General features: G+C 48.6%; 1 protein-coding gene across 2 annotated transcripts in view; it reads left to right on the forward strand.

Moving 5' to 3' along the window:
• Window positions 1-27,908, forward strand: part of LOC147710516 (ectonucleoside triphosphate diphosphohydrolase 8-like) — a 615,095-nt gene that overhangs the window by 104,353 nt on the left and 482,834 nt on the right. For both annotated transcript variants that reach the window (XR_015295864.1, XM_086921187.1), the window contains exons 6-8: window positions 10,290-10,520; window positions 12,836-13,102; window positions 16,863-16,973. Coding sequence is in view for 1 of the 2 variants with exons in the window: in XM_086921187.1 (XP_086777313.1) it covers window positions 10,290-10,520; window positions 12,836-13,102; window positions 16,863-16,973 (609 nt within the window). In the remaining variant the exon portion in view is untranslated. The remainder of the gene's footprint in view (window positions 1-10,289; window positions 10,521-12,835; window positions 13,103-16,862; window positions 16,974-27,908) is intronic.

The following is a 27,908-nucleotide window of genomic DNA, read 5'->3' on the forward strand; positions in this document are numbered from 1 at the left end:
TGGCAGTCGCCAGTAGGTAGTTATAGTTAGGATTGGCTACCATAGGAAATTACAAACATTCTATTGGGAATAACTTTGGCGCCGATTGAGGGATCTGCCTGTAATTTTCTTAAAATGGTCTCGCTGCGCTCCGCTCCTTCCCTGCAAGTTTCGGGGGGATTCATGAAGTGGGGGCTGAGAAAAAAGGGGGGTCCCAAAACGTGTTTTCTCCATGTTAATTTCCATAGGACGGTCTGACAAGTCTACAGCCCGAACCGCTGAACGGAATTACGCCAAACTTGGCAAAATTATAGGGACTGGTACGCAGATGTGTCTTTGCTATTGAAAATTGCTCCAGTGGTTTTTATAAAAATTAAGTTAAAAAACACATATATATCTATAGGCGCGCTGCCGGCGCTCCCCGGTGCGCGTACCAGGGAGCGCACCCGGCGCGCTACGGGAGTGCGAGAGCAAAAGCTGATTGGCTGTCGGGTGTCTGTCAACATTCTAAACAGTCCGGAGAGTCCGCCATCTTGTGTCTCGGTAGAATCGAGACACAAGAGGTGAAAAAAGAAAGGGCGATATAATTGAAAGGGGGCAGAGTAGACACCCCTTGACCTCCTAGGTTTTCTGAGGGGGGCCTATAAGGACCATGAAGGGCTAAAAAACATTTTTTTTTTTTTTACATTTTTGCGGGGTGATCGCTGGCGGCGCTCCCCGGTACGCTCTCCGGTACGCGCACCCTGAGTGCACCACGGGGAAAAAGAGTGTAAAAAAAAATAGAGAAATAAAAAATGTTGAGTGTTTAGAGGAAAGTGATGCATTGCTGGAGTGTGACAAAAAAATGATACGACTCCAGCAATGCATCCTTTCACATGGGGCCAGGCCCATGTGAAAGGGCCTGCATCAGTCTTACGCCTGCTGTGAAACAGGGGCAAGATTTGGACGCAACAGCGTTGTTAGACGGACCTGGAGGGTCGGCCGAGGACAAGGGGAGAGGTCTCCGGGGAGAGCCGTCTCCAGCGATCGTACAGACGAGTAACTTCCCCCCCACAGATGTACACCACACAAAGATAAGGTTTAACGTTCTTTATAAGCAATCTTGAAGTACGATAGAATGGTACAAGGAGGTCCGGACTCAGGGGTCCCCTCGATTCTAGTCTCTTGGATGGGAAAGGGGGTAGCGGGACAGTCTTGTTACCAATCTGGTAGATGCGATGATAAGATGGATAGCTCACAATCCTCAAGCTCGGTGTTCTAGGTGGACGGGCCGCGACAGCACCGGCAGGTCCCGAGATGATCGTAGGTAGCGACGGTCCGCGGCAGCGCCGGCAGGTCCCGGTGAAGGTGGTAGTTACAACGGTCCGCGGCAGCGCCAGCAGGTCCCGACGAGGATGAAGGATGCAGAAGGTTGCGGCAGCGCCAGCAGGCAGGACGATAGTTCACAAGGCAGGGCTACGGCAGCGCCAGTAGTCCGTCAAGGATGAGTTCTTCACGGTGTCTCTTGACTCCAGGATAGAACTGCCTTCCTGCTCTGGAGCTGCCCCAGTTATAGGTCTGGCGCCCTTTGATGTCCGGACCCTCGCACTGGGAGGTCGGGAGGTCCGGGATGAGGGAGTCCAGACACCCAGCAGGGGGGTGGAGCCAGCGCCCGGGGAGGCTGGGGCAATCGGCACCTGGCGGGGGAGAGCCATCGACACTTCTTTCTCCCATTGACCTGCCAAGTGGTCCGTTCACCTCCTGGGTGGATGGTGGTGCCGGGATGTCGGGGCCTGGCCAGGCCCAGGGTTAGGGTCGAGCTGAGGCCACGCGGCCTCGTGGTGTAGTGTCCAAGATGGCGGCTGGGCCCGGGCAATGGTGCTGACGGTGGCCCGGGCCAGGGATACAGAGATGTTCGGGGGCAGGCGTCCCGTAGGGGACGGGTTGCGGGTTGCTTCTGGGGGTAGCACCTGGAGAGCCGCTGTTCGGGCTCTGTCATGCGGGGGGGAGCGAGCCCTTCATGTGGCCTGTCCAACATGCGTCCCCCCCAGCTGAAGGCGGGGAGAGTCACCCATCCTCTTGCGGACTCTCCTCGTCGAGGCGCAAAAAGCGTGACAGGCCATCCGCGTTGGCGTGGTCTTGGCCAGGGCGGTGTTCCACAGTGAAGTCCATCCCCTGCAGGGAGATGGACCAACGCAATAGTTTGGGATTTTCCCCCCGCATCTGCATTAGCCACTGCAGGGGCCGATGATCTGTTTGCACCCGGAAGTGGGTACCGAAGAGATAGGGCCGGAGCTTCTTGAGGGCCCACACTACTGCGAAGGCCTCCCTCTCGATGGTGCTTCAGCGCTGTTCTCGGGCCAGTAGGCGTCTGCTGATGAATGCCACTGGCTGGTCAAGTCCTTCGGGGTTCAACTAGGAGAGGACCGCCCCGATGCCATGGTCGGAGGCATCTGTTTGTACAATGAATTCCCGGCTGTAGTCGGGGGCCTGGAGCACAGGGGCAGTGCACATGGCGGCCTTCAGCTTCTCGAAGGCCGCTTGACAGTCTGGAGTCCAGTTGACCTCCTTCGGGTGGTTCTTGGATGTGAGTTCTGTGAGGGGCCCCACAATGCTGCCATAGTCCCTCACAAACCGCCGGTAGTAGCCGGTGAGCCCCAAGAAGGCTCGGACCTCGGTCTGCGTGACTGGAGGCTGCCAGGACTGGATGGCAGCGATCTTGAGTTGAAGAGGGGCCACCAGACCGCTTCCCACTTGGTGTCCGAGATAGGTCACGGACCCCTGACCAATTTGGCACTTGCTGGCCTTGATTGTGAGGCCGGCCTGTTGGAGGGCCTGCAGGACCTCTCGGAGGTGGCGGAGGTGGTCTGACCAGTGGCGGCTGTACACAGCGATATCGTCCAGGTAGGCGGCGCTGAACTCCTCGAGTCCCGCCAATACCTGGTTCACTAGTCGCTGAAAAGTAGCTGGAGCGTTCTTCATGCCGAATGGCATGACTTTGAAGTGGTAGTGGCCATCGGGGGTGGAAAAGGCGGATCGTTCTTGGGCCCGGGGGGTGAGACCGATCTGCCAGTAGCCCGCTGTCAGGTCGAAGATGCTGAGGTAGCGGGCAGCCCCCATGCGGTCGATCAGTTCATCTGCTCGGGGGATGGGATGAGCGTCGGTTCTGGTGACAGCGTTCAGGCCCCGATAGTCGACGCAGAATCGGAGCTCAGGAGTGGTGCCGGGGGCAGCAGCTTTGGGGACCAGCACGACTGGGCTGGCCCAGGGGCTGTCCGAGGGCTCGATGACCCCGAGCGTGAGCATCTTTGACACTTCCTCTTGGATGCAGGCACGTACCCGATCTGGTACGCGGTACGCCCGATGTCTGATAGGGGGACTGTCCCCAGTGTCCACGTCGTGCAAGCACCAGGGGGTGACCCCGGGGGTGAGGGAAAACAGGGTCGCAAATCGCAGCAGGAGATCCCGGCAGTCTTGGCGCTGTTCCGGGGTGAGGGCATCTGAGAGGCGGACCCCGTCTACGGATCCATCTTTTTCACGGGTCTTTAGGAGATCAGGGAGAGGCTCGGAGTCTTCTTCCGCCCCACTGTCCGTAGCCATCAGGAGGCTGAACTCCGAGCGCACAAAGTGGGGTTTGAGTCTGTTGGCGTGGAGGACCCGGAGGGGGTTCCGGGGAGATTCCATATTGATGAGATAGGTGACGGGGCTCTTGCGCTCGACCACTTTGAAGGGCCCTGTCCACTTGTCCTGCAAGGCACATGGTTCGGTGGGGGACATCACCCACACTTGTTGGCCAGGTTCGAATTCGATGGAGGAGGCATTCTGATCGTACCAACGCTTTATGTCCTCCTGAATGGCCTCAAGATTCGCTTTTGCCATTTCTCTGAATCGTCTGGTCTGATTGCGTAGGGTCAGGAGGTACTTGAAGACGTCTGGAGGGGTCTTCAGGGGGGCCATCTCCCAACCTTCTTTGACTAGGCTGAGGGGCCCTCGAACAGGGTGTCCGTACAAGAGTTCGAAAGGACTGAAGCCGAGGGACTTCTGGGGGACTTCTCGATAGGCGAAGAGGAGGCACGGGAGTAGCACATCCCACTGGCGACGGAGGGGCTCTTCCAACCCCCCGATCATTCCCTTGAGCGTGCGGTTGAACCGCTCGACTAGTCCGTTTCCTTGAGGGTGATAGGGGGTCGTGAATCGGTAGGTGACCCCGCACTGTTGCCAGAGGGATTTCATATATTTTGAAATAAAGTTTGTGCCTCTGTCGCTGACGACTTCTCGGGGGAAGCCCACCCGGGAGAAGATCCCCATTAAGGCCCGGCCGACCACCGGGGCTGTTACAGTTCACAGGGGAACAGCCTCGGGGTAGCGGGTGGCGTGGTCCACCAGTACTAGGATGAATCGATGTCCTTGTGCTGTTCGGGGGTCCAGGGGCCCCACAATGTCTATTCCCACCCTCTCGAACGGGGTGGTGACAACTGGGAACGGTTGCAGAGGTGCTTTGAGTTTGCGGCCGCTCTTCCCGCTGGCCTGGCACGTGGGGCAGGACCGGCAGTGGTTGAGGACGTCGTTTCTCATCTTAGGCCAGAAAAAGTGGGTCACCAGGCGACTGTAGGTTTTGTCCTGTCCCAGGTGTCCCGCCAGAGGGACATCGTGGGCCAAATTCAACAAGAAGTCTCTAAAACGGAGGGGCACCACCAACACTCGACTGGCCCCTAACTCCGCGATTCTTTGTTTACTATACAACAGGTCGTTGTCCCAATAGATCCAATGGGCTCCGGCGGTGTCTCCCGCGCTCTGGGCGAGGGCTTGCTGTCGTAGTCCCTCGAGGTAGGGACAGGTCTTCTGCTCTTGACGGAACTGTTCCTGGGTGGGTCCCCCTTCTTGACGCCACTGAGCCAGGTCGGGAAGGTCCTGGAGCTGAGCGAGCCCTTCGGGGGTTTGCTCAGGGGGGTTGGTGAGGTCGGTGTCCTCCACTGGAGTGACCGGGGGAGGAGGTGCTGGCCATTCTGGTTCTTCAGGTTGGGAGATGGCCCGGGCGGCCATGGACCGAGTGGTTACACATGCCCAGTCCGGGAGGCCCAGCATCCCCAGGTGCTCCCTTCTTTCCACGGCGGCCCACGGGGAACTCTCAAGATCATTCCCCAGGAGACAGTCCACGGGGGCATCATCTCGGACCGTCACCTTCAACATGCCGGAGACTCCTCCCCATTCGAAGGGGACGCAGGCCATCCGACACAGACTCTCTGAATTGTCGGCTGAACGGACGGGGCAGAGGATGTTCGGCAGGATCTGTTCCGGGGTCACCAGGTGACAGCGGACGGCCGTCACACTGGCCCCCGTGTCACGTAGTGCTTCGGCCCTGCGCCCATTAATGTTCACCCACTGACTGTATTTTCTGGTGTTGGCGGGTAGGGGAGCCCGCGGGACCATGTCTCTTCCCCCTAGGCACGCTAGCACCATGGCGGCCGGTTCCCATTCGTGTTGTTCTTGTTCGCATTCTTCCTGTTCTTCGGAGATTTGCTCTCCCCCCAGGGCGGCGGCAGCTACCTGGCGGGGCCTCGGAGTCTGGTTCTGTGGACAGTTCGGGTCATTGGCGTAGTGGCCGACTCGCTGGCATCGGTGACACGTGACATTGGCTCGGAACCCCGGGCGCATCGGGGGGTTGCCCCGGCTGGCCGGGGGCGGGGTGCTGGTAGCGGGAGCGGCCGGGGCGGTGTCTCTTCCCCGTCCCTGGCCTCCTCCTCCTCCTCAGGGACGGTGCTGACCTTGGTTGTTCCTGTTCTGTTCGTGTGGCCCACTCCGGCCTACTCGGGTGCTCTCCCATCGGTCAGCCTCGGCGGCGAGCTGCCGTGGATCAGTCAATTTACTGTTGAGGAGGTGCTGCCTGAGCTCGACGAAGCAGTTGTTGGAGAGGTGCTCCCACACCATGAGATTTAAAAGTTGCTCGTAGGTCGTTACGTGGCTCCCCTTGATCCAACCCTCGAAGGCTCGGCTGAAATAGTTTACATATTCCACCCAAGTTGTACCCGGGATCCGGGTGCAGTCTCGGAACCTCTGGCGGTACATTTCGGGTGTGAGCCCATATCGAGTGAGGAGGGCAGCCTTCATGTGGTCATAGGATGTCATCAGATGGTTGGGGAGCTGTAACAGGGCATCGCGGCCTTCATTGACGAACCTCCCCCATAGACCGGCTCCCCAGTCACTTCGGTCGATCCGGTGGGAGGTCATGGCGATCTCGTAGACCTTGAACCACTGTTGGATGTCGTCGTCTCGGAAATATTCTCGTACGACATCCTTGGGGATGTGGACCTTTTTTTCTGTCGCTCCTGGGGTGTGTGGTTGCTCGGGCACCCCCAGATCTTTGTTTTGCTTCCGTAGGTCTAATTCTGCCAGTTTGCGCTCGTGTTCGTACGCTAGTCTCTTTTCTTCGAGTTCTCTTTGCCTCTGTTTTTCTTCCCTTTCTTCTCGGAGCCGCAGATGTTCTAGGTTCAGTTTTTGTTCGGCTAATTTTAGTTCACCGTCCATTTTGATCCGTGCCATTTCTAACTCATGTAGTCTGCTTCTTTCTCTCTCTTGGATCTCTTCCTGCGAGAGACCCGTGCTTCGCTCCTCGGGAGCCGTGGGGTTCCTTTCTGATGCTGCAATGTTTTGGTCCGGGGGTCTGACGGCCCCGGTTTCTGTCCAAGACTCAATGGCGTGCTTGAAATCGTCTTTAGTGCTCAGACCGGTGGTAGCAATGCCTAGTTCAATGCAAAATTGTTTCAACTCACGATGGCTGTACTCTTCCAATTTCTCTATCTGGAATTTCTCGGTGGATCCGCTCTCTTTGGTTGTCATTGTGGTTTAGTCGTGGGGTGAGCTACTCTCTGTACGATTACGCGTTGATTCGGATCGCGCCGCTGGCCACCAATGTTAGACGGACCTGGAGGGTCGGCCGAGGACAAGGGGAGAGGTCTCCGGGGAGAGCCGTCTCCAGCGATCGTACAGACGAGTAACTTCCCCCCCACAGATGTACACCACACAAAGATAAGGTTTAACGTTCTTTATAAGCAATCTTGAAGTACGATAGAATGGTACAAGGAGGTCCGGACTCAGGGGTCCCCTCGATTCTAGTCTCTTGGATGGGAAAGGGGGTAGCGGGACAGTCTTGTTACCAATCTGGTAGATGCGATGATAAGATGGATAGCTCACAATCCTCGAGCTCGGTGTTCTAGGTGGACGGGCCGCGGCAGCGCCGGCAGGTCCCGAGATGATCGTAGGTAGCGACGGTCCGCGGCAGCGCCGGCAGGTCCCGGTGAAGGTGGTAGTTACAACGGTCCGCGGCAGCTCCAGCAGGTCCCGACGAGGATGAAGGATGCAGAAGGTTGCGGCAGCGCCAGCAGGCAGGACGATAGTTCACAAGGCAGGGCTACGGCAGCGCCAGTAGTCCGTCAAGGATGAGTTCTTCACGGTGTCTCTCGACTCCAGGATACAACTGCCTTCCTGCTCTGGAGCTGCCCCAGTTATAGGTCTGGCGCCCTTTGATGTCCGGACCCTCGCACTGGGAGGTCGGGAGGTCCGGGATGAGGGAGTCCAGACACCCAGCAGGGGGGTGGAGCCAGCGCCCCGGGAGGCTGGGGCGATCGGCACCTGGCGGGGGAGAGCCATCGACACTTCTTTCTCCCATTGACCTGCCAAGTGGTCCGTTCACCTCCTAGGTGGATGGTGGTGCCGGGATGTCGGGGCCTGGCCAGGCCCAGGGTTAGGGTCGAGCTGAGGCCACGCGGCCTCGTGGTGTAGTGTCCAAGATGGCGGCTGGGCCCGGGCAATGGTGCTGACGGTGGCCCGGGCCAGGGATACAGAGATGTTCAGGGGCAGGCGTCCCGTAGGGGACGGGTTGCGGGTTGCTTCTGGGGGTAGCACCTGGAGAGCCGCTGTTCGGGCTCTGTCATGCGGGGGGTGAGCGAGCCCTTCATGTGGCCTGTCCAACAAGCGTCATAAAAGTGACGCAGTTATATCTCTTAGATTTCACTGCGTCACCTCTACGACCCTTTCTTGCGTCAATACACCCCTTTTGTATACATTACACCTGACGTAGGTATAATGTGGCCCAGGGGTTTACAAAGTGATGCATCTACCTAGATGCGTGACTTTGTAAATATGACTCAATAAGGTGCATTTTTAACAGCACTGGTGCGTCACAAAAAGTGACGTGCCGGTGGCATAAAAGTGACGCATGGCCTCATAAATGAGGCCTTCAATCTTCTACTCATGCGTCATATTAACCCCTTGGACGCTCATGACGAGCTCAGCTCGTCATGATGTACACCTCCATACACTCATGACGAGCTGAGCTCGTCATGAACAATGGGATTTTAGAAAAATCAGCAATGACGATGAATCGCCTAAGCATTGATGTGGTTAAATAAATGACGCATTATGTCGCAAGTACTTACAGATACGTCAGAATTTCAGACGTATCTGTAAGCGCAAAAGTGATGCATTGCTGCAGTGTGTCACAAAAATGCTGCAACTCCAGCAATGCATCCTTTCACATGGGGAAAGTCCCATGTGAAAGGGCCTGCATCAGTCTTACGCCTGCTGTGAGGTAGGCCCAAGATTTTGACACAATGGCGTCCTAAAAGTGACGCAGTGAAATCTCATAGATTTCACTGCGTCACCTCTACGACCCTTTCTTGCGTCAATACACCCCTTTTGCATACATTACACCTGGCGCAGGTATAATGTGGCGGTGGGGTTTACAAAGTGACGCATTTACCTAGATGTGTCACTTTGTAAATATGACTCAACAAGGTGCATTTTTTACACCACTGGTGCATCACAAAAACTGACGCACCGGTGGCGTGAAAGTGACGGATGGCCTCATAAATGATGCCTTCAGTCTTCTACTCATGCGTCATATTTAATGTATGTCGCATTATGTCGCAAGGAGTCACAGATACGTTAGTATTTCTGACGTATCTGTAAGCGCAAAAGTGATGCATTGCTGGAGTGTGTCACAAAAGTGATGCAACTCCAGCAATGCATCCTTTCACATGGGGCCAGCCTCATGTGAAAGGGCTTGCATCAGTCTTGATAACTTAATTGTATTTTAACTTTACAGAAACACACAGACACTGGATGATGTTGCAAGGAGTTACAGATACGTCAGAAATACTGACGTATCTGTAACTCCTTGCGACATAATGCGTCACACATTAAATATGACGCATGAGTAGAAGACTGAAGGCATCATTATTGAGGCCATCCGTCACTTTCACGCCACCGGTGCGTCAGTTTTTGTGATGCACCAGTGGTGTAAAAAATGCACCTTGTTGAGTCATATTTACAAAGTGACACATCTAGGTAAATGCGTCACTTTGTAAACCCCACCGCCACATTATACCTGCGCCAGGTGTAATGTATGCAAAGGGGGCGTATTGACGCAAGAAAGGGTCGTAGAAGTGACGCAGTGAAATCTATGAGGTTTCACTGCGTCACTTTTAGGACACCGTTGCCTCAAAATCTTGCTCCTTCCTCACAGCAGGCGTAATACTGACGCAAGCCCTTTCACATGAGGCTGGCCCCATGTGAAAGGATGCATTGCTGGAGTTGCGTATATGGACAGAGTCACACACCTCTCAGCCACCCACACACACTCACCCTCGCATACAAATACTTGAACAACAAATCAATAACCCATATAGCCACTCATATAGCTACTGATCAACACATGCAGCAGCTTACACAGCAACAGACATACTGAAGCACATATTCAGACAGTTTAGTCGCTAACCAATGCATTCAGTAAGATACATTTAATCACTCACTTATACAGTCAGTCACGCACCTACTAAATCCTTCATCCAGACACTCATACATCCACTCATTCTTCAATATGTAAATTATTAACTTTAACTTAATTGTATTTTAACTTTACAGAAACACACAGACACTGGATGATGTCATCAGTGATGTCATTTGAGATGTCATCAGTGATGTCATCAGTGATGTCACTGACCATGCCATGAATGATGTAATATGTGACATCATCAGCAGTGGATTGCGGGCGCGCGAGATATATAAATATAATATTGTTTTATTCACATTCTCAAACTGCAGTGTATAGATAAATATGGATATGTATCCTTCTATAGCGCATGATAATCCTAAAACCGTTCCTAGTGAGTGTAACTGTAGCTGCTAACTCTTTGCTGCAGAAAACCTGCAGTGGCACAAGGTCAGTTCTTTACGTAGTAAACGGTTATTGCTGTACAGATCCTGTCTGTAGCATTGGCTCTACAGTGACCATCTCCTTCTTTGCCCCTCTTCTCTATCTGTGCCCGCTGCAGTACTCTTTTGCAGGTGAATGGGTCCACCCAAAGTCAGCTGAGATTGTGGGAGCAATGGACATGGGAGGAGCCTCCACTGAAATGACCTTCATTCCCAGTGACCCTATCAAGAGCAAGGAGTCCAGTGTGTTCTTTCGACTGTATGGCTACAACTACACAGTGTACACCCACAGCTACCTCTGCTATGGTATATTTGAGGCACTGGAAAGATATCTCGGTAACATCATTGAGGTAAGATGTGCACTCTTCATTGTTATATGTGTCTGTCTACACACCATCAGCTGCAGTGGTTGCTGGGATGAGGAGTGTGATGTCAGCATTTATAAGGGCTCCGGATGCACATTTATGCCTTATATTATTATGCAGCTCTCATATTGCAGTAGTGCAGGTTACACAGCTTAGGACTGGGTTAATATCCCACAGGTACAGAGTGTTGTCTTCAGGTTCTGGGCCAAGGTTGGATGATATTGTTCCATGGTTAGGCTTTCTCAAGAGCAACCAGACCCTGTTGGCATTGAGAGAGGCATTGGTGTTTGGAAATGGTTGCAGGGGCTGAAGAAGGCGTGCACAGTTTACCTAGAATTACATCGTATCCGCTGAAACCAATCATTAGTAAGGAACTTAGCTTGATGGATTTCTTTGTATTTCTTGATGGCAAAATTAATTTGGCAAGACTTCTCACCCTACATCTTCCTGAAGTGAAAGCAGATCAGGCAGTTAATTGTAGTGCACAGGGAGAGGAAGTTCAGATTCAGATGAACTTATCCGCTTCACGTGGTCTTTAGATTTCTAAGAAACTCACTCCACACTTTGGAAATGAGCGGCCAAGCTGTGAGTGTCTTTGAACATGGTAATGCTAAATCTCACAATCACACAGCAATCTGTTGCTGTAGCTGGCACAACACTGCATGTATGGTTTGGTACCTAACCTGCTAGACCATGCTTAGCCAGTTCGACTCCATTGTTGTCAAGCGAGGCCATCTCCTTACCTAGCCCTATCGACTTTTTTGATTTCAAAACTACCTTTGGATTTGCCTTCCACAGGCATGGGTGTAACACATGGCAGACTTATCAATGCATAGTTATTCTTTTCTGAAAGAAAAAATAAAATGTTTGAGCATTGAAGAGGAATTTCTGTTTCAGAGGGCACTTGTAATTTGGAGATCCTTACAAGACAGTGAAGTCCCTTTGAAAAATGCAGTTCCACACCCTTTGACAATGTAGGTTTAATATCCACTCTTTAAACTTTGAGTGCAGGGCTGGGCATGGAGGCATCCATCCAGCATTTGTGTACTGGGAAACTATTATGTGCCATCGGGGTATCAGAACATCAATGTCCCAAATGATTTTTTTGTATATTCTTGGTACAATACAGCAAGTAAATTGATTTAGATGTAACCAACGGTGTCAGATTTTGAGAAATGTGGAGAAGGGTCCAGTTCACATAGACCGCAACGACCCCAAACGGTGTCAATGTTAGAGAATGAGACCACATCAATGAGTGGGTTACTAAATCTAACATCCTTACCTTATAATAAGGCCGTAACAAGTCAAGACCTGAAAGTACAAAATCACCTTCTCTTTTTTATAACACCAACCATCGCAGTTAGTTGAAAAAACGATTGCAATTCATCTATCATCCAATGTTTACATTGTATTTAGAACACACTAGCTATGGACAACATTAGTTCCTCTATCTATAATGAACACACAGTCATTGTTGGGATGTGTTAACCCCTTCGATGCTGATGACGAGCTCAGCTCGTCATCAGCCACGGTGGTCGTGTGCGAATGACGAGCTCAGCTCGTCATGTAACGCGGCTTTTGGAAAAAAGCCGCGTAGTGCAAAAATAACCGCTGCAGCGATGCGGTGAAGAGTACGTGAGGAAGCATTATAAGGCATTCGCCTACCCAACCAGACAGAGATCTTGTGATTTGTTTATCTAGTATGAAATATATAGTTATTGACCTGAGTGAAACAAATATGCCTGGGTTGCAAAAATAATCTTTTTACAGCTCACAGATATAACAATGTCTGATTTCCTTTGGCAGGTCTCATGTCTTCCTTTGCTTTTTTCGAGAAAGAACTGTAATCTGGATGCACTTATGTAGAAGAGTGTCATTAAACGCCTTTTTTCTTTTATGTGTATTTTTCAAACTAATTTGAGTGTGATGAGTTTAAAAAGCAATTAAGTAACAGACTGTTATTTGAGCTAAATATCCTACCCTAGTTTAAAATTCTAATTAAATGATATGTAAAATATTCTTTCCTGGAGCCCTAATGGACTATTGGTGCTCTGTCTCTGAAATCTTTAATTTTCAAATTGACGTAGTGAGTGACCTATCTCTTCATGAGGCGAAAACAGTAGTTTAAATACCGCTCCTGGGGAATTACCACTGAATTAAACACCCAGTAATCAATGTGTGGCATTTTCTTTTAACCGCTGTAGGTCTTGTGGGTGGAGATTCATATCTAAATGTATAATAGTAATTTGTGTCTTATTATTAACATTGCATCTTCACTCATTTGTTTGTGCTCTTCACAGGGCCAGAAATTTAATAATGTCTCTACTAATCCATGCTATCCTAAAGGATTTGTGAGAAATGTGTCCCTGGCTGCTTTGTACAGCAAGTCGTGTGTGGCTCCGCCAGCTTCGAAGCCACCCTCGTGGAACATCACAGTTACTGGCACAGGAAATCCTGGAGAGTGCAGGGATGCTCTGCGGGGCATCTTCAACTTCTCAGCCTGCGAGAAGAAGACGGATTGCACGTTTGATGGAGTCTACCAGCCACCTGTGCACGGTCGCTTTTATGTAAGAATATGTTCATCCCTTTCATTGTAGAGGTCTAAGGGTAAAATGTGTTGAACTGAACAGCCTTCCTTACTATTGCTCTCTTTAGTGACCATAAACCAGTGGAACAAAGGTTCTTACCAGCCCTTTTTTCTGTAGGCATTTAGAACATGCTGCAATGCAGGCAAAACAGATATCCACTTACTGCACATTGCTTTTCTGTTATGCACCTTTCTAAAGTTACTGGACATTTTTTCTCTTTTGCTGCATTCCAGTGTTTCTAGAAGTGATTGGATGAGTGCATACCTCCTGGTTATTTGTAATGGAATGTTCTAAATCTGCATCTTTTGTCCATCAAAGCTGGATAGGTGTTCATCCTAGCTAGTAGGTATTTACAGCAATAATTATGCTGCTAGAGTGAAACTCAATTTAAAACTTTATGCAATATATGATATTCAAAAATGTGTAACCTTGAGGCTGGCAGTTATTTCCTGGGTAAATGTAGATGGAGTGACATCCACAAATCAAAGGTGGTTCAATCATCCTGGTGTTCAAACTACACTGGACCAACAAGAAGGAAGTGGAGGAAGTGGAGGAGGTGGTATATAATGAGAGAAAAATCTTCTACCAGATGAATTAGACCAAACATTGGCTGAGACTAACTGACATAGAAGTAGGCTACAGTATATAGGTATGTAGATATGAATGTAAACCAAAATAAAGTATTCACATAGGCTCGCTAGTGTCCGCCCATCATTGTCACTTATGGCAAAAAATGTGACAGCTAGAGACAAATAAGGAAACAAGAATTGAGACTGAACTAGCCTTTCGTCTCCCTACTTCTGGAAGCCATCCACCTAAAGAGAGATCCGGCGTTTGTGGAAAATTAATAAAGGACCTACAGCCTCAAGTCCCTCATCTCTTTCCACTACAGATACCTTACTAAATGAGCATTGGGAATTGAAAATACATTGACATGTTTCAAATGATTTCAGTAAGGGCTGAAAAGCAGACAGACCACCACAGTCATTGAGATTACTATATGATAGAGCGATAGTGAGTAGGGAGCATAACTCAGTCCTTTGGGTGATCCCCTCAAATGAGAAAAACTAGAGTGAGCATAACGACTGAACTTCTATCACTATCCTTCAGTACTAAAGCATAGGGGGCTTGGAGGTGGACGTTCCCCCACAATGAATCATGTGCTTTCTTCAAAAGAGGTAGGGCACACAACTTGGGTGAGACCAGGTTGAAATCAGGAGAGAATAAAATGAGGCAGCTAAAGGTGTGGTTAACATAGATAGGAGATACTCAGTGGCACAGTGTAATCCCGAGCAAAACGTCAGTGTTGTAGTTGTTCTCTTGATTTTGGAGATGGTGTGGTGGTATAAAGAGAACTGTACTTCGAAAAAGATGTGTGTAAGAAATTGGGTTACTAGTTTAGGGGTGGGTGAAACCCTTACTCAAGCAGCAACCAATGTCCTTATTAGGGTGAGACACAAGCAAACCCCAAATTAACCTGTGCTCAACCCTTTGGTAGCTTGGCACAGAGCAGTCAGTCTCAATCTTGTTGGTGAGACAGTGAGAAAGTCACAAGTTCAGGCCGAACGTGATGAATACAGCGACCAGGTTAGTCTCACTGAAAAGTTACCTTCTCAGTCCAGCACCAAGAGTTCCGTTTGCAGTCGAAGGGACAGGGAGAGAGTCGCGGATGCCCCTGGAAATAGTGCACAGGGTCGGCTAGGCATTGGACAATCTTTGCTGTAGCACGAAGATCCTGTTGGCATCGTGGGCCGTCAGGGCTTGTGCTTTGCGTTGGCCGTCACTGCGGCAGTTGATGCTGTAGCACTAAGAGTCGGTTTGATAGTACATCTCATTGAAGGGCAGAGCAAGTGACAAGGTTTTGGAGCAGATGGGCCCGTTCACGGTCGCAAAGTGCCCAAAATCTTAATTGAGGCCTTCCTGAGTGGCACCACTTGAGGGTCAAGGGCTCACTCCAGCTGGATCTAGATGCTGGTTCAAGTGGGTGGTTCAAGTGGCTCGGAGCCTGTTATGTCCCTGTGGCTCCAAACAGGGAACCCGCAGAATAAGCCGTTCAAGTCACTCTGGGTTCAGGGTCAGGTCAAATCACTTTGTCTAAGACAGGAGAGAAACAGATCAGCAATCCAGCAAGGCAGCAGTCCACCAAGGTAGTAGTCCAGCAGGGCAGCACTCCAGTAGAGTGGCAGTCCTTTCAGTAGCACAACAGTCTTTCTTCCTGGCAGAGTGCATACAGGTCCAAGTGTACTGAAGAGCTGGTGTCTGTCGTCCATCCTGGCACACCTAAGCCCCCTATTGTGTGTGGCTGCCTAGAAAGAATACACAAAGGCCAGCTGTCAACTACACCCAGTCATGTGACCAGAGACAGGCTGCAGGCACTCACTACAGGGGGTATGCTGCCTTTTGTATGGAGGCAGGACACAGTCAATTCAAGTGTAAGTAGTGCTGTGCCCAGCTCCACCCTCCCATCCCGTCAGTGAAGGCCCATCCAGGCACACCTAAGCCCTCTATTTTGTGTGGCTGCCTAGGAGGAATACAAATTGCCCAACTGCACTCAGTCATGTGATTCATAGACAGGCAGCAAGGTCTATATGGCGAAGGCAGGAAAATGCCAATTTTCCAAAAGCGACATTTTCAAAATTTTAATTTAGAATCTGACTTTACCATAAGAGAGGATTTTTCATTACAATTCCAAAGACATCAAACATGAACTGGTTATCTGTTCCTATTTGGATGATACAGCTTATTAAATGTAAAACGGTAAGTACATGTCCCACATTTGAAATACATTGCACCCTGCCCTCTTCACTGTTCAAGGCCTACCTATGTGTGACTTATATGCATTAAATAAGAAGGTTTGGGTGTGGAAAATTGTTTATTTAGCCAGGTTGAAATGGCAGTTCAAACTACACACTTAGGCTTCAATGGCAGGCCTGAGCCGTATTTGAAAAGGGCAACTTAGGTGAATGGCACAATCAGTACTGCTGGCCCACTAGTAGCATTTAATTTTTTAGGCCCTCAGTACACAAAGTACCACTTAACAAGGGATTTACAAGTAAGTTAAATGTGCTAAGTGGGTATGTCAGGGTTACCATATTTAAAGGAGAAGGCACGTTAGCACTGGTTAGGAGTGGTAAAGTGTGCAGAGTCCTAAAGCCAGCAAAAAATAAGTCAGCAAAACAGGAGAATTGAAGGCATCAAAGTTAGGGGAGAACCACACCAAGGATTGCAAGTCTTAACAATGTGTAAGAAGAAACAAATAGAGAAGATTCTGCCACTGCGGAAAGTGGCTTACAGTGGCAGAGCCTTTGGCACCTCTTTCAGATAGAGGTATTGGACCTGCAGGATCATTATCACACAGAGTAGGATATATCAACCCGTGTCTCTCTTTCACTCCACCCCTGCACCCTACTGCATTATTATCCTCTCCGTGTACTGCACTCAGTTGATCTACAGCTGGTCAATTTTAGTGCTTGTGTGACACACCAGACAAATACCATTGATTACTTATGCAGACATTAATTGCCCTCTGGGCCTTGTAGCTGATCCCTACATTGGCTAAAACTTCAATAAGTACTGAAATCTGATATCTCTTCTTAGTATTGCCTTTTGCAGTTTGGGTAAGACTGGCCTGGCACTGCCTTGTGCTGTGTCTTGATAATCTGCTGGTTTATTTGACTTTTCAAATTATTTCATTGAATGTGCATGTGTATTAATCTGAAATATATATTACTTTTTGCAGGCTTTCTCTGCATTTTATACAATTTTCAGCTTTCTGAATCTGACCAATGGGCAGCCCCTGGATGTCGTCAATTCCACTATTTGGGAATTCTGTAGCACAAATTGGACAGATGTGAGTATTTCTATACTATTTATCTTCGCTGTATGTGACACCTTTGATTCTGGCAAATACTTCCTGTTCAAGCCTTCACAGGCTCACTTCTCTGGCATCCAGGCTTAAACCCCGAATACAGAATGTTAAATCACAAATTAAAATTCTCATTTTGTTATTTACTCACAAGTTTCTCTTACTTCCGGTTGACCAGTGAAATGTGCTTGGAGTTGAGTCGTTTTTCAGGATAAACAAAGGAGGGTGCTGAACTGTTCCTAAAGAAGAATAAACAGACTGGCTTGACCGTAGGTGTGTATGTTACACCTTTGGGCATCCATTATGTTGGACGTGTTTGCCTCACACACCCGGAAGGGTGTCATGCTTCATCATAGGCGTTGCTCCTCGTCGGGGAGGCGGTGCAATCCCCGACGGGCTCACCTCAGAGAGGGGCTCTTTGGCGGAGATCTTTTTGTCCAACAGCCTATTGGTGAAGTGCGGGTATGTGGGTCAGGGCAATCAGTATCCTGAAGGGAAGAGTGATTTAAAATGTAGCAGGGGGTGCCGGGAACCACTTTATTCTGGGGGTCCCCCTACTGCAGTTAAAAAGTGGAGTTAGCTCGCTGGGTGACGGCAGGTTAGGTAGCGTAACCCTGAACGAGACTAAAAGTGAGGGTTGGTCAACATGTTTCTCGCATGGGTAGTTCCCGCGATTCGTCAGGACCTATTGAAGGTGAAATTTAAAAAGGGAAGAAAAGGAACCATGCTAGTGTCATGTAACTCGTGTGGTTTACCCCAGGGGATAATCCTATGCCTAAACAATAGAGAAAATAAGGAACATGGTTAAACATATATAACATTCTCTTGTAAAGGTATCAACGGTCACAGCCAAGACAACAACAAAGTGCAGTGAAGTGGCGGTAGTGTGTGGATATTCACACGACCAAAACATGCCAGTGTTGTCGTCGGGTGTAGTGTATGGTGAACACTCTGCCACACATTGTATGTGACTAGTGTGGTGTGGATTAAAACCAGTGTTTAATAAAAAATCGCAGCAGCAATCACAAGGAGAGTATCGTGGCTATAGAGGAGTGGGTGCCAACAGTGGTAGTGGTAAGATGTTGACTCACCTAAAGGTCTTGGACTAATCGCCACCTGAGTATTCGGCGGGTCGGTACAATAGGGTTTTGCCTATAGTAATGGCTGAGGGAGGGGAAGGAATTGTTAGGTTGGGATGGTATAAGTAAAGAACCCCCTAGTAGAGGTTATGTTGACTCCGGCATTAAGTTTTGCCTGGTAGAGGATAGGAGGGAATTGTCTTACCTCAAGTTACCCGTGTCCGTGCGAAGTCACCTACCCATCACCGCCGAGCTCTCCACAGATAAACAAGGACTCAATGAAGATATTCCCTGGCACTCGCTATAAACTAGCCACTGTCTGTCCCGTTTACCATTTGGTCTGCATTACCCTTTGATGATACTGCACATTACATTCCTTATACCAATTCCTGTGATTCTTTCCTGCCTCCACCACGCACCCTTAATATTACGGACCTATCTAAGTCGGTCTACATGGTTTAACTTTATTTACCACCACTTAACAATGGCTGCCATTACCTCACCAGATAACATTTGATCCACATAGTGGGCGTCGAATGGCGCCTCCCTATGACGAGGTCACCTATAAATAGTACACGCCCCCGAGCGTCTTTACCTATTCGAGCTCGGCGGTGATGGGTAGGTGACTTCGCACGGACACTGGTAACTTGAGGTAAGACAATTCCCTCCTATCCTCTACCAGGCAAAACTTAATGCCGGAGTCAACATAACCTCTACTAGGGGGTTCTTTACTTATACCATCCCAACCTAACAATTCCTTCCCCTCCCTCAGCCATTACTATAGGCAAAACCCTATTGTACCGACCCGCCGAATACTCAGGTGGCGATTAGTCCAAGACCTTTAGGTGAGTCAACATCTTACCACTACCACTGTTGGCACCCACTCCTCTATAGCCACGATACTCTCCTTGTGATTGCTGCTGCGATTTTTTATTAAACACTGGTTTTAATCCACACCACACTAGTCACATACAATGTGTGGCAGAGTGTTCACCATACACTACACCCGACGACAACACTGGCATGTTTTGGTCGTGTGAATATCCACACACTACCGCCACTTCACTGCACTTTGTTGTTGTCTTGGCTGTGACCGTTGATACCTTTACAAGAGAATGTTATATATGTTTAACCATGTTCCTTATTTTCTCTATTGTTTAGGCATAGGATTATCCCCTGGGGTAAACCACACAAGTTACATGACACTAGCATGGTTTCTTTTCTTCCCTTTTTAAATTTCACCTTCACTAGGTCCTGACGAATCGCGGGAACTACCCATGCGAGAAACATGTTGACCAACCCTCACTTTTAGTCTCTTTCAGGGTTACGCTACCTAACCTGCCGTCACCCAGCGAGCTAACTCCACTTTTTAACTGCAGTAGGGGGACCCCCAGAATAAAGTGGTTCCCGGCACCCCCTGCTACATTTTAAATCACTCTTCCCTTCAGGATACTGATTGCCCTGACCCACATACCCGCACTTCACCAATAGGCTGTTGGACAAAAAGATCTCCGCCAAAGAGCCCCTCTCTGAGGTGAGCCCGTCGGGGATTGCACCGCCTCCCCGACGAGGAGCAACGCCTATGATGAAGCATGACACCCTTCCGGGTGTGTGAGGCAAACACGTCCAACATAATGGATGCCCAAAGGTGTAACATACACACCTACGGTCAAGCCAGTCTGTTTAGTCTTCTTTAGGAACAGTTCAGCACCCTCCTTTTTTTTAACGTGTAACTTACACGGGCACAAGCTGACACTGGACCTTCCTCCCTCTCTTTGGGTGGTAATTGGTGCCCGACAGATCAACTGATCTCTCTCCCTCCTCTTTTGACGATCGTTTTTCAGGATGCAATCTTTTTGTGCTTAGATTACTTGACATTAATCCAAATTAGACCGAATGGTATTCATCCTCATCACATTCCTTGTTAAAGGGGCGACTTGAATCCAAGTTACCAGATTCTGAAAATTCTAGCTCCCATACAATCTAGATACTATAAACAGAGCTGTTACTCCCAGAAACCTTTTCAGAATAACAAAGTCGCTGAAGCACAAACGGTGCAACAGGCGAACAGGGGAAAAGACTTGTGATAAAAGTAACGAGGATTATGAAAAAGTAACTTCTGCATTATTCCCATCCCCCTCGTGCATTTGAGGCATATGAGAACAACGAGGAAGCAGAGGGCCAGTGCAACGCCAGTGAAAGACAGACTGACAACAAAAATGGTTTGTAAGCCTAGCAAGCCCTTGTTATCCATTGCAGCACATCATTTAATTAGCTGGTAACCCTAGCGCCCTGAAGCCTAAAGAGAATACAATGTGGAGAAAGGAGGAGACTCCTGATAGGCTGCCCGGTCACTCTCGTCACAAGATCCCTTGTATCTCTCTGCCCAGGGAGCTATTGCCTGCTTGAAAAAGTGACCCTGATTTCCATCAGAAGGTGATATTTTCCTTGGCAAATGCTTGGGATACTGAAGCCTTAATCTGACGCATATGGGTGGTGCCAAGCCTTGTGTCCCATGACCCAAGCCTTGTGTCCAGTGACCGAAGGCCTCATTTAATACAGTCACCGAGCTTCATAGAGGCTGCTGTGACCCTGTTGTCAAGCATCACTCTAATACCTTTCACCAAGTTGAAGCAGATCTGATGACTCTGCAGCTTGAAAGGGAAACCCAGGGAAGCACAATAATAATATAATAATACTGACATTTGTAGAGCGCCAACAGCTACCTCCGTAGAGGTGCCACTGGGCTAAGGCAATAGATGGCGCACACCGCATGAACCGCACACCGCTTGAACCCTGCGAGCAAACTAAGCTGCCCTGAAGAGCCAGGTTTTATCAGCTTTCCTAAATAGTGGTTCTGACTCAATCAGATGAATGCTGTTCGGCAGGGAGTTCCATAACTTGGACGCCCGCACCGAAAAAGATATGCCGCCAAGGCGGGCTTCCCTAATTTGCGGAATACAAAGCAGATTATGCGCTTTTGAACCTCAAAGCGCGATTCTGTTTGTAGATGCATAGCCGTTGTCTCAGATACCTGGGACACTTCACATAGAATGACCTGAATGCTAAGGTTAGGGCCTTGAACTTCATTCTTTTTGCCACCGGAAGCCAGTGGAGCTCTTTAATATGCGGAGAGATGTGATTACGAAATGGAACACGTCTAATCAGTCTTGCAGCCGCATTTTTTGACCATCTGAAGTCTCTTGATAAGGTAAGCTAGAAAGCCTAAGTATAGGCCATTAGCATAGTCCAGCCTAGATGTCACAGTGGCATGGACTACGACCCGGTGGTAATCCTCTGGCAGCAGATGGAGGAATTTCTGCAAGTGTCTCAGCTTGCTGAAACAGGAGGCTGTCACTTTCTGTATCTGTGCAGAAAAAGAGAGGTCTGCCTCCCACTTTACTCCCAGGTTTTTTATTGTGCCTGCTGGAACGGGTGGTGGGCCCATTTCCATAGGCCACCACAGGTCCGCTGCAGGCGGCTGGATCTTGCCGAAGCACAACACCTCCGTTTTCTCAGCATTGCGTTTCAGTTTGTTGTTGTTCATCCAGAGAGCGATGTCCATCAGGCAGCCTTTGAAATTCTCAAAGGAATCGGCCGACGGGTCTTTAAAAGGAAACACCAATTGTGTATCGTCGGCGTATGATATATCCTTCACTCCCCAGTTGGTAATTAGTGAGAACAATGGGGCCAGATATATATTAGAAAGGAGTGGGCTCAACACCGACCCCTGAGGAACCCCACATCATAGATTTTTGGATCCAGACTGATGGGGTTGTAAAGAAACCCTTTGAGTGCGATTTTTGAGTAAGGACTTTAGCCAGGTGTTGTACATTGATTCTTCTTGTAATATGGCCGACTGTAGTCTTTAGTCCTTCCTTAGTGTTTTCACCTCCTCAGCCTTCCTGTATACCTGTGTGTGTTCTAACCTGTACCAGAGGGTTCTACCAGTGTCAGTTGATGGTCTGGTCAGCTGGCGAGGTTGTATGCTCAGCTGTGTCTTACAATAAATCTCCATGTAATCAACTAGAAGTATCCTGTCATCTATGACCATCCTATTTACAACATTTTGGCGACGTTTTCCTGCTGACCAGACCAGAGAAGAAACCATCTAACACAGCCTGAGTTACACCTCGCGAAAAGAACCCACAGCTCTACACCTATGTGCTGCCAGTCTTGAGATCAGAGGAAACAGGAAAGAAGAAACCGCATGAATAAGAGATAAGTCAAATGAATTTTGCGCAACTAAGAAAATCTTATCTTTTACAAGCCTGAGTTTATTACTGTTCCCTGGCAGCGCTGACCAACAAGAACTTAAGATTCTGTGGCAATAAGTAAGGTGTAGAGAAAACTGAAGAAACTGTCCTCAAGTATTTGTAGCGCCTTGTTATTTTTGTAGCGCTTTCTAAGTTACTGCAAAACTCAAGCTAAACTGTTCCCCAACCAGCTGCAGCTAATACCAAGGTTTTAAAGGAATTGCCTATGATGGGGTAAAGCATCACAACAATGAGTAAACCAGTAACGTCTAGAAATAAATGCTCTGCTTCCTGTAATGCTTCTAATGAAGAGTTTGACAAGAGAAACAGCATAGATTTTAACTAAGTATTTTTAATGTTCAAGGCACAGCTGCTGAAAAAACGAGTGAATCGGGTGGACACATGATCATTAATCAGTAAATGAAATGAATCATTTTGAGTCACAAACGGCAGAAACAAGTTCAAGTTCATCTACTGTGAGTCTTTACTGCTTGTTAATACCGTTATTTTCCCTCCGTGTGTGATCTGCACTTCTCCATGGCTCATTTGAAATGATGACGTGGTGGTATCTTCGTGCTCCTCAGCGTTGCAACTACATGCTCCATAGTGACGTACCCAGTGTCATCTCAGAGTTCCTTGTTTCCATGCTGCATACATCATCACGCATTCTGTGCAGCGTGCAACGTTAGAGTGCAACGTCACTCTACTACGTCAAGCAGCCATTTTCAGCTTCACGCATGGTGTTCTCATGGTGACAGGGTTTGGGAACACAACGCAACGTTTTTCAAGTACTGCGTGTAGTGCTGTTTCAACTCGTGACAATTGATAAGTATCTCGGTGTCAACGCGACACCAACAGAAAGAACAGTTATACGCAGACTGACATTTCAACTTGGTGAGTGAAATGGAAGGTGTGCTTTTGATCTCCGTGTTCATATCCAGCATTGTTACTTTCATGCGGTCTGCAGAGGAAGAAACATGTCTTTGAAAGCATGACGTGACTGTTATTTAAAGTGTACCTTTCATACAGCGTAGATCTTCACGAGTGATAAATGCTATATTCAGTGCATATATTCTGGACAAGACTGCCATCTAGTGGATATTTTCTGTATTTATTTCTATTCTGGCAGAAAACAAGAAACGTGTCAGTGAGCTAGCATAAAAGAATAGACTGTGTTTCGTGAAGCAAATGTTATTTTGATCAAACATCAATGTGCAGGAAATTACCAGTGTACACATAATGCCAGTTCCAGCCTTTAATTAAAAGGTACAGAGCGTCCAGGAACAAGAAAGAGAAGCACAATTCAATTAAGGAGCAGAGGACATAGAACAGAAAAGTAGTCCCACAATTTAAAGCTGGTCTAAGTGCCTGAACCATGACTAACAAGCAGAAAGGAGTTTTTGTTTTCAGGGTGAATTTGGGGGACAAACCCCTTGGACTCTATCTAGAAGGGTTACCGGTCCATGATCACAAGGGGAAGCAGAAATGGACAAAGGGCGAAATCATTGTGCTGGTGGAGACAAGGTTGTCCCGGATCAAGGAGCGGAATGTCTCAGCACAAAAGATTGGGCGCATGGACAGAAAGTCCACAACAGGGACAAAGGTCCCAAGGGAGACTCTAGACAGTATGTCCACAGTGGGAAAAAGGTCCCAGGTGAGAGTCTGGACAGAAGGTCCGCAGTGGGGACAAAGGTCCCAGAGGAGACTCTTGACAGTATGTCCACAATGGGGACATAGGTCCCAGGTGAGAGTCTGGACAGAAGGTCCGCAGTGGGGACAAAGGTCCCAGAGGAGACTCTTGACAGTATGTCCACAATGGGGACATAGGTCCCAGGTGAGAGTCTGGACAGAAGGTCCGCAGTGGGGACAAAGGTCCCAGAGGAGACTCTTGACAGTATGTCCACAATGGGGGACAAAGGTCCCAGGTGAGAGTCTGGACAGAAGGTCCGCAGTGGGGACAAAGGTTCCTGGTCAGAAAAAATTTATCTTTTTACATCGCTTGTTATACTGCACTCAGTAATCTTATCTATGAATGTGGTATCTTTAAAGCACGAAGGCGTATGTTGAACTGTCCATCTTCAACTCGGAGCGTTAAGTGTTGCTGGACTGAAACAGTTTTTGAGAGAGTGGACTTTCTCTTCCCGTTTTGCTGGTCAAAGACAGTTTGGAGGGAGTGCACTATCTTTTTCCTGTTTTGTTAGTCTAAGGGGAGTAGGTAGTGGTGATGCCTATTGGTTGTTTTAAGTGTTGTGTCTCACCTCACACTTCACTTTTACACTCTTTGCCCCTATGTGCTCTTTTGCCTTCATGAACTAAGAAATTAGTTCAAGTCGTCTTAGTCCTCCTTTCCGTGGTTATTATTATTGTTGTTGTCTTCCATGCATCAAGCTTTATTTTTATGTTTGTTTCTTTTCTTTTCTGTAAGAAGGGAGATGTGTTGTACATTGATTCTTCTTGTAATATGGCCGACTGTAGTCTTTAGTCCTTCCTTAGTGTTTTCACCTCCTCAGCCTTCCTGTATACCTGTGTGTGTTCTAACCTGTACCAGAGGGTTCTACCAGTGTCAGTTGATGGTCTGGTCAGCTGGCGAGGTTGTATGCTCAGCTGTGTCTTACAATAAATCTACATGTAATCAACTAGAAGTATCCTGTCATCTATGACCATCCTATTTACAACACCAGGCAAGGCTACACCACCAATACTAGTGTCCTGCAAACGCTGCACCAGCACTAGATCTACTGTATCAAAAGCTGCTGACAGATGCAGGAGCACCAGCATAGTTGATGCCCCAGAATCTGTAGCCATCCTCACTGACTCTGCCACCTCTAGAAGCGCTGCCTCAGTGCTGAAACCGGCTCGAAAACCAGATTGGGTATCATGCAGTATACTTTGACTCTCAATGAAATTCGCCAGTTGTCGTTGCACCAATTTTTCTTCTTAAGTGGCAGGAGGATGGCCATCTTTCAAATGTCAGGAAAAATGCCCGAGGTAAGAGATGTGTTCCACATATGGGACAGCACATGGATAGCAAAGTGCACCAGCTCCTTCCACATTTTTGGGGGGCAAGGGTCTTCCGGTGACCCTGACTTACATCTCTGTATCTCTGCCATGGCTTCCTGTTGAGAAATGGGAGAAAATTCCGAGAGGGAGGACTCCGATTTTCTACTTTCGATCACATCTGATTTAGCGGTCATTACAGCTGATGAGAAGGAGTTATAGACTTTACGACTATTACTGTCAAAAAAGTCAGAAATACTTATACACAGCAAGGGAGAGACTATACCTCATTCTCAAGTTCCCGTGGTTTAAGAAAAGAGTTAACAGCCTTGAAAATATATTTTCTTGAGTTATCAGCATTACTGATGCATATTTCTATGTAATCCCTCCTGGCCTCTCTCATTAGTTTATGGAGCTCTTTCAGTGCACACTTATAAGCCACTTTGGCCGAAGTCCCATAATCCACCCTCCACTGACGTTCCAAGCGTTTTCACCTGCTTTTGTTTGTCCTAAGCGTCTCTGAGAACCAGAGGGGCCGAGGGGGGTGTCCTCATGGATTTAGTGTCTCTAGCTGGAGCAGTGGATTACATTGCATCAGAGATCCATTTATTTAAGGTCTGCGTGTCAACATTCGAGTCGTTAGTTAATGGTGGTTGGTTTTTCGCAAAACTGGGTCTAACAACTCCGCGGTCAACTTTTTCCAATGTCTCTTTAGACAAAAGCGAGTGCTCCTTTGCCGATTTTTTTTCACATTCCATAATGCCTTCAGTTCTAAACGCTCCAGCCAAAAGAACAAAGCCACTCAAATAAATCACCACATCTGGTCATCTAGAATGTAAAATAGAGATACAATTAATTAATCAATCAGGACACTTGTAAAGCGCACTACATACCCGTGAGGGTCTCGAGGCGCTGGGGGTGGGGGAACGCTGCTACTGATCAAAGAGCCAGGTCTTGAGTAATCTTCTGAAGGCCAGTAGGTCTTGGGTCTGCCATAGGTTGGTGGGGAGGGTGTTCCAGGTCTTGGCAGCGAGGTGGGAGAAGGATCTGCCTCCGTCTGTTGTTCTTCGGATGTGGGGGACATCTACGAGGGCGAGGTCGGCAGAGCTGAGCTTGAGGGTGGGGGTGTAGAAGCTGATTCGTCTGTTGAGGTATGCTGGGCCGGTGTCATGGAGGGCTTTGTGTGCGTGGATGAGGAGCTTGAAGGTTATTTTCTTATTGACGGGAACCCAGTGTAGGTCTCTCAGGTGGGGGGTGATGTGGCTGCGGCGGGGGATGTCGAGGATCTGACGTGCCGAGGCGTTTTGGATGCGTTGTAGCCGCCTGAGGAGTTTGGCCAATGCTCTGCGTAGAGGGCGTTACCGTAGTCCAGCCTGCTGGTGACGAGGGCCTGGGTGACTGTTCTTCTTGTTTCAGTGAGGATCCATTTGAAGATCCTGCATAGCATTCGGAGGGTGTTGAAGCAGGAGGACGAGATGCTTAGTCATGGTGAGGGTGTCGAGGACGACCTGCAGGTTGCCAGCGTGGTCTGTGGAAGTCGGGGCGGTTCCCAGTGCAGTCGCCACCAGGAGTTGTCAAAGGTCGAGGGGGTGGACCCAAGGATGAGGACCTCCGTCTTGTCCGAGTTCAGCTTCAGTCGTCTGAGCCTCAACCAGTCTGCGATGGCCTTCATTCCTTTGTGGAGGTTGGTTTTGGCCGTGTGAGGGTCTTTGGTGAGGGAAATGATCAACTGGGTGTTGTCGGCGTAGGAGATGATGTTGAGGTCGTGTCGACGGGCGACGTGGGCGAGGGGTGCCATGTAGATGTTGAACAGGGTCGGGCTGAGGAACGAGCCCTGGGGAATGCCGCAGATGATCTCGGCATTGGAGTTGAAGGGGGGGAGGCGGACGCTCTGGGTTCTGCCGGTGAGGAAGGATGTGGTCCAGTCCAGGGGGTTCCCTTGGATTCCGGCGTTGTGTAGGCGTGTGCGTAGGGTGCGGTGGCAGACTGTGTCGAAGGCGGCTGATAGGTCCTGGAGGATGAGGGCTGCTGTTTCTCCATTGTCTAAGGCAACAAAAAGGTCTTGACTCCTAAACTCAGCAAGGCTGAGCCAATTTAAACTGAAGAAACAATACACTTGCCAGTGCTGAGAAACTTATTTTTCAAATCTGATTTAAGAAAATAGTATGCATGAATATAACATGGACACTTGCTTTATGAATTGCCACTTTTGATTTTAATTTTCTTTTGAAGATTATTTAAGTTTTTATCCAATTTTCTAGTTTTTGTGCATGGGAATACAAAAAAGGTTCTATATACATTTATATACAAACATGAACAATGCAAATGGGTATGTACAATAAATCAAACACACTCACAAAAAACACTCTTGGCCATCCATTCATACTACTCATCATACATACTGGTCCCGGTGTCAAAAACCTATATACACGAAGCCAGAAATGCCTCCAGCTTTTTTAGTCGTTTTTTGGAGTTGTTTGTGAAATTCAAAGAAAAGAAGACAGTCTTTATGTAGATTGCGATGATAATTAAGTTTCAATATTAATTCAAAAGGATGACCCGGGACCGGGTCGGTCGACGCGTTTCAA

Source organism: Lissotriton vulgaris, chromosome 5 (assembly GCF_964263255.1).
Source record: "Lissotriton vulgaris chromosome 5, aLisVul1.2, whole genome shotgun sequence".
Lineage (NCBI taxonomy): Eukaryota > Metazoa > Chordata > Amphibia > Caudata > Salamandridae > Lissotriton > Lissotriton vulgaris.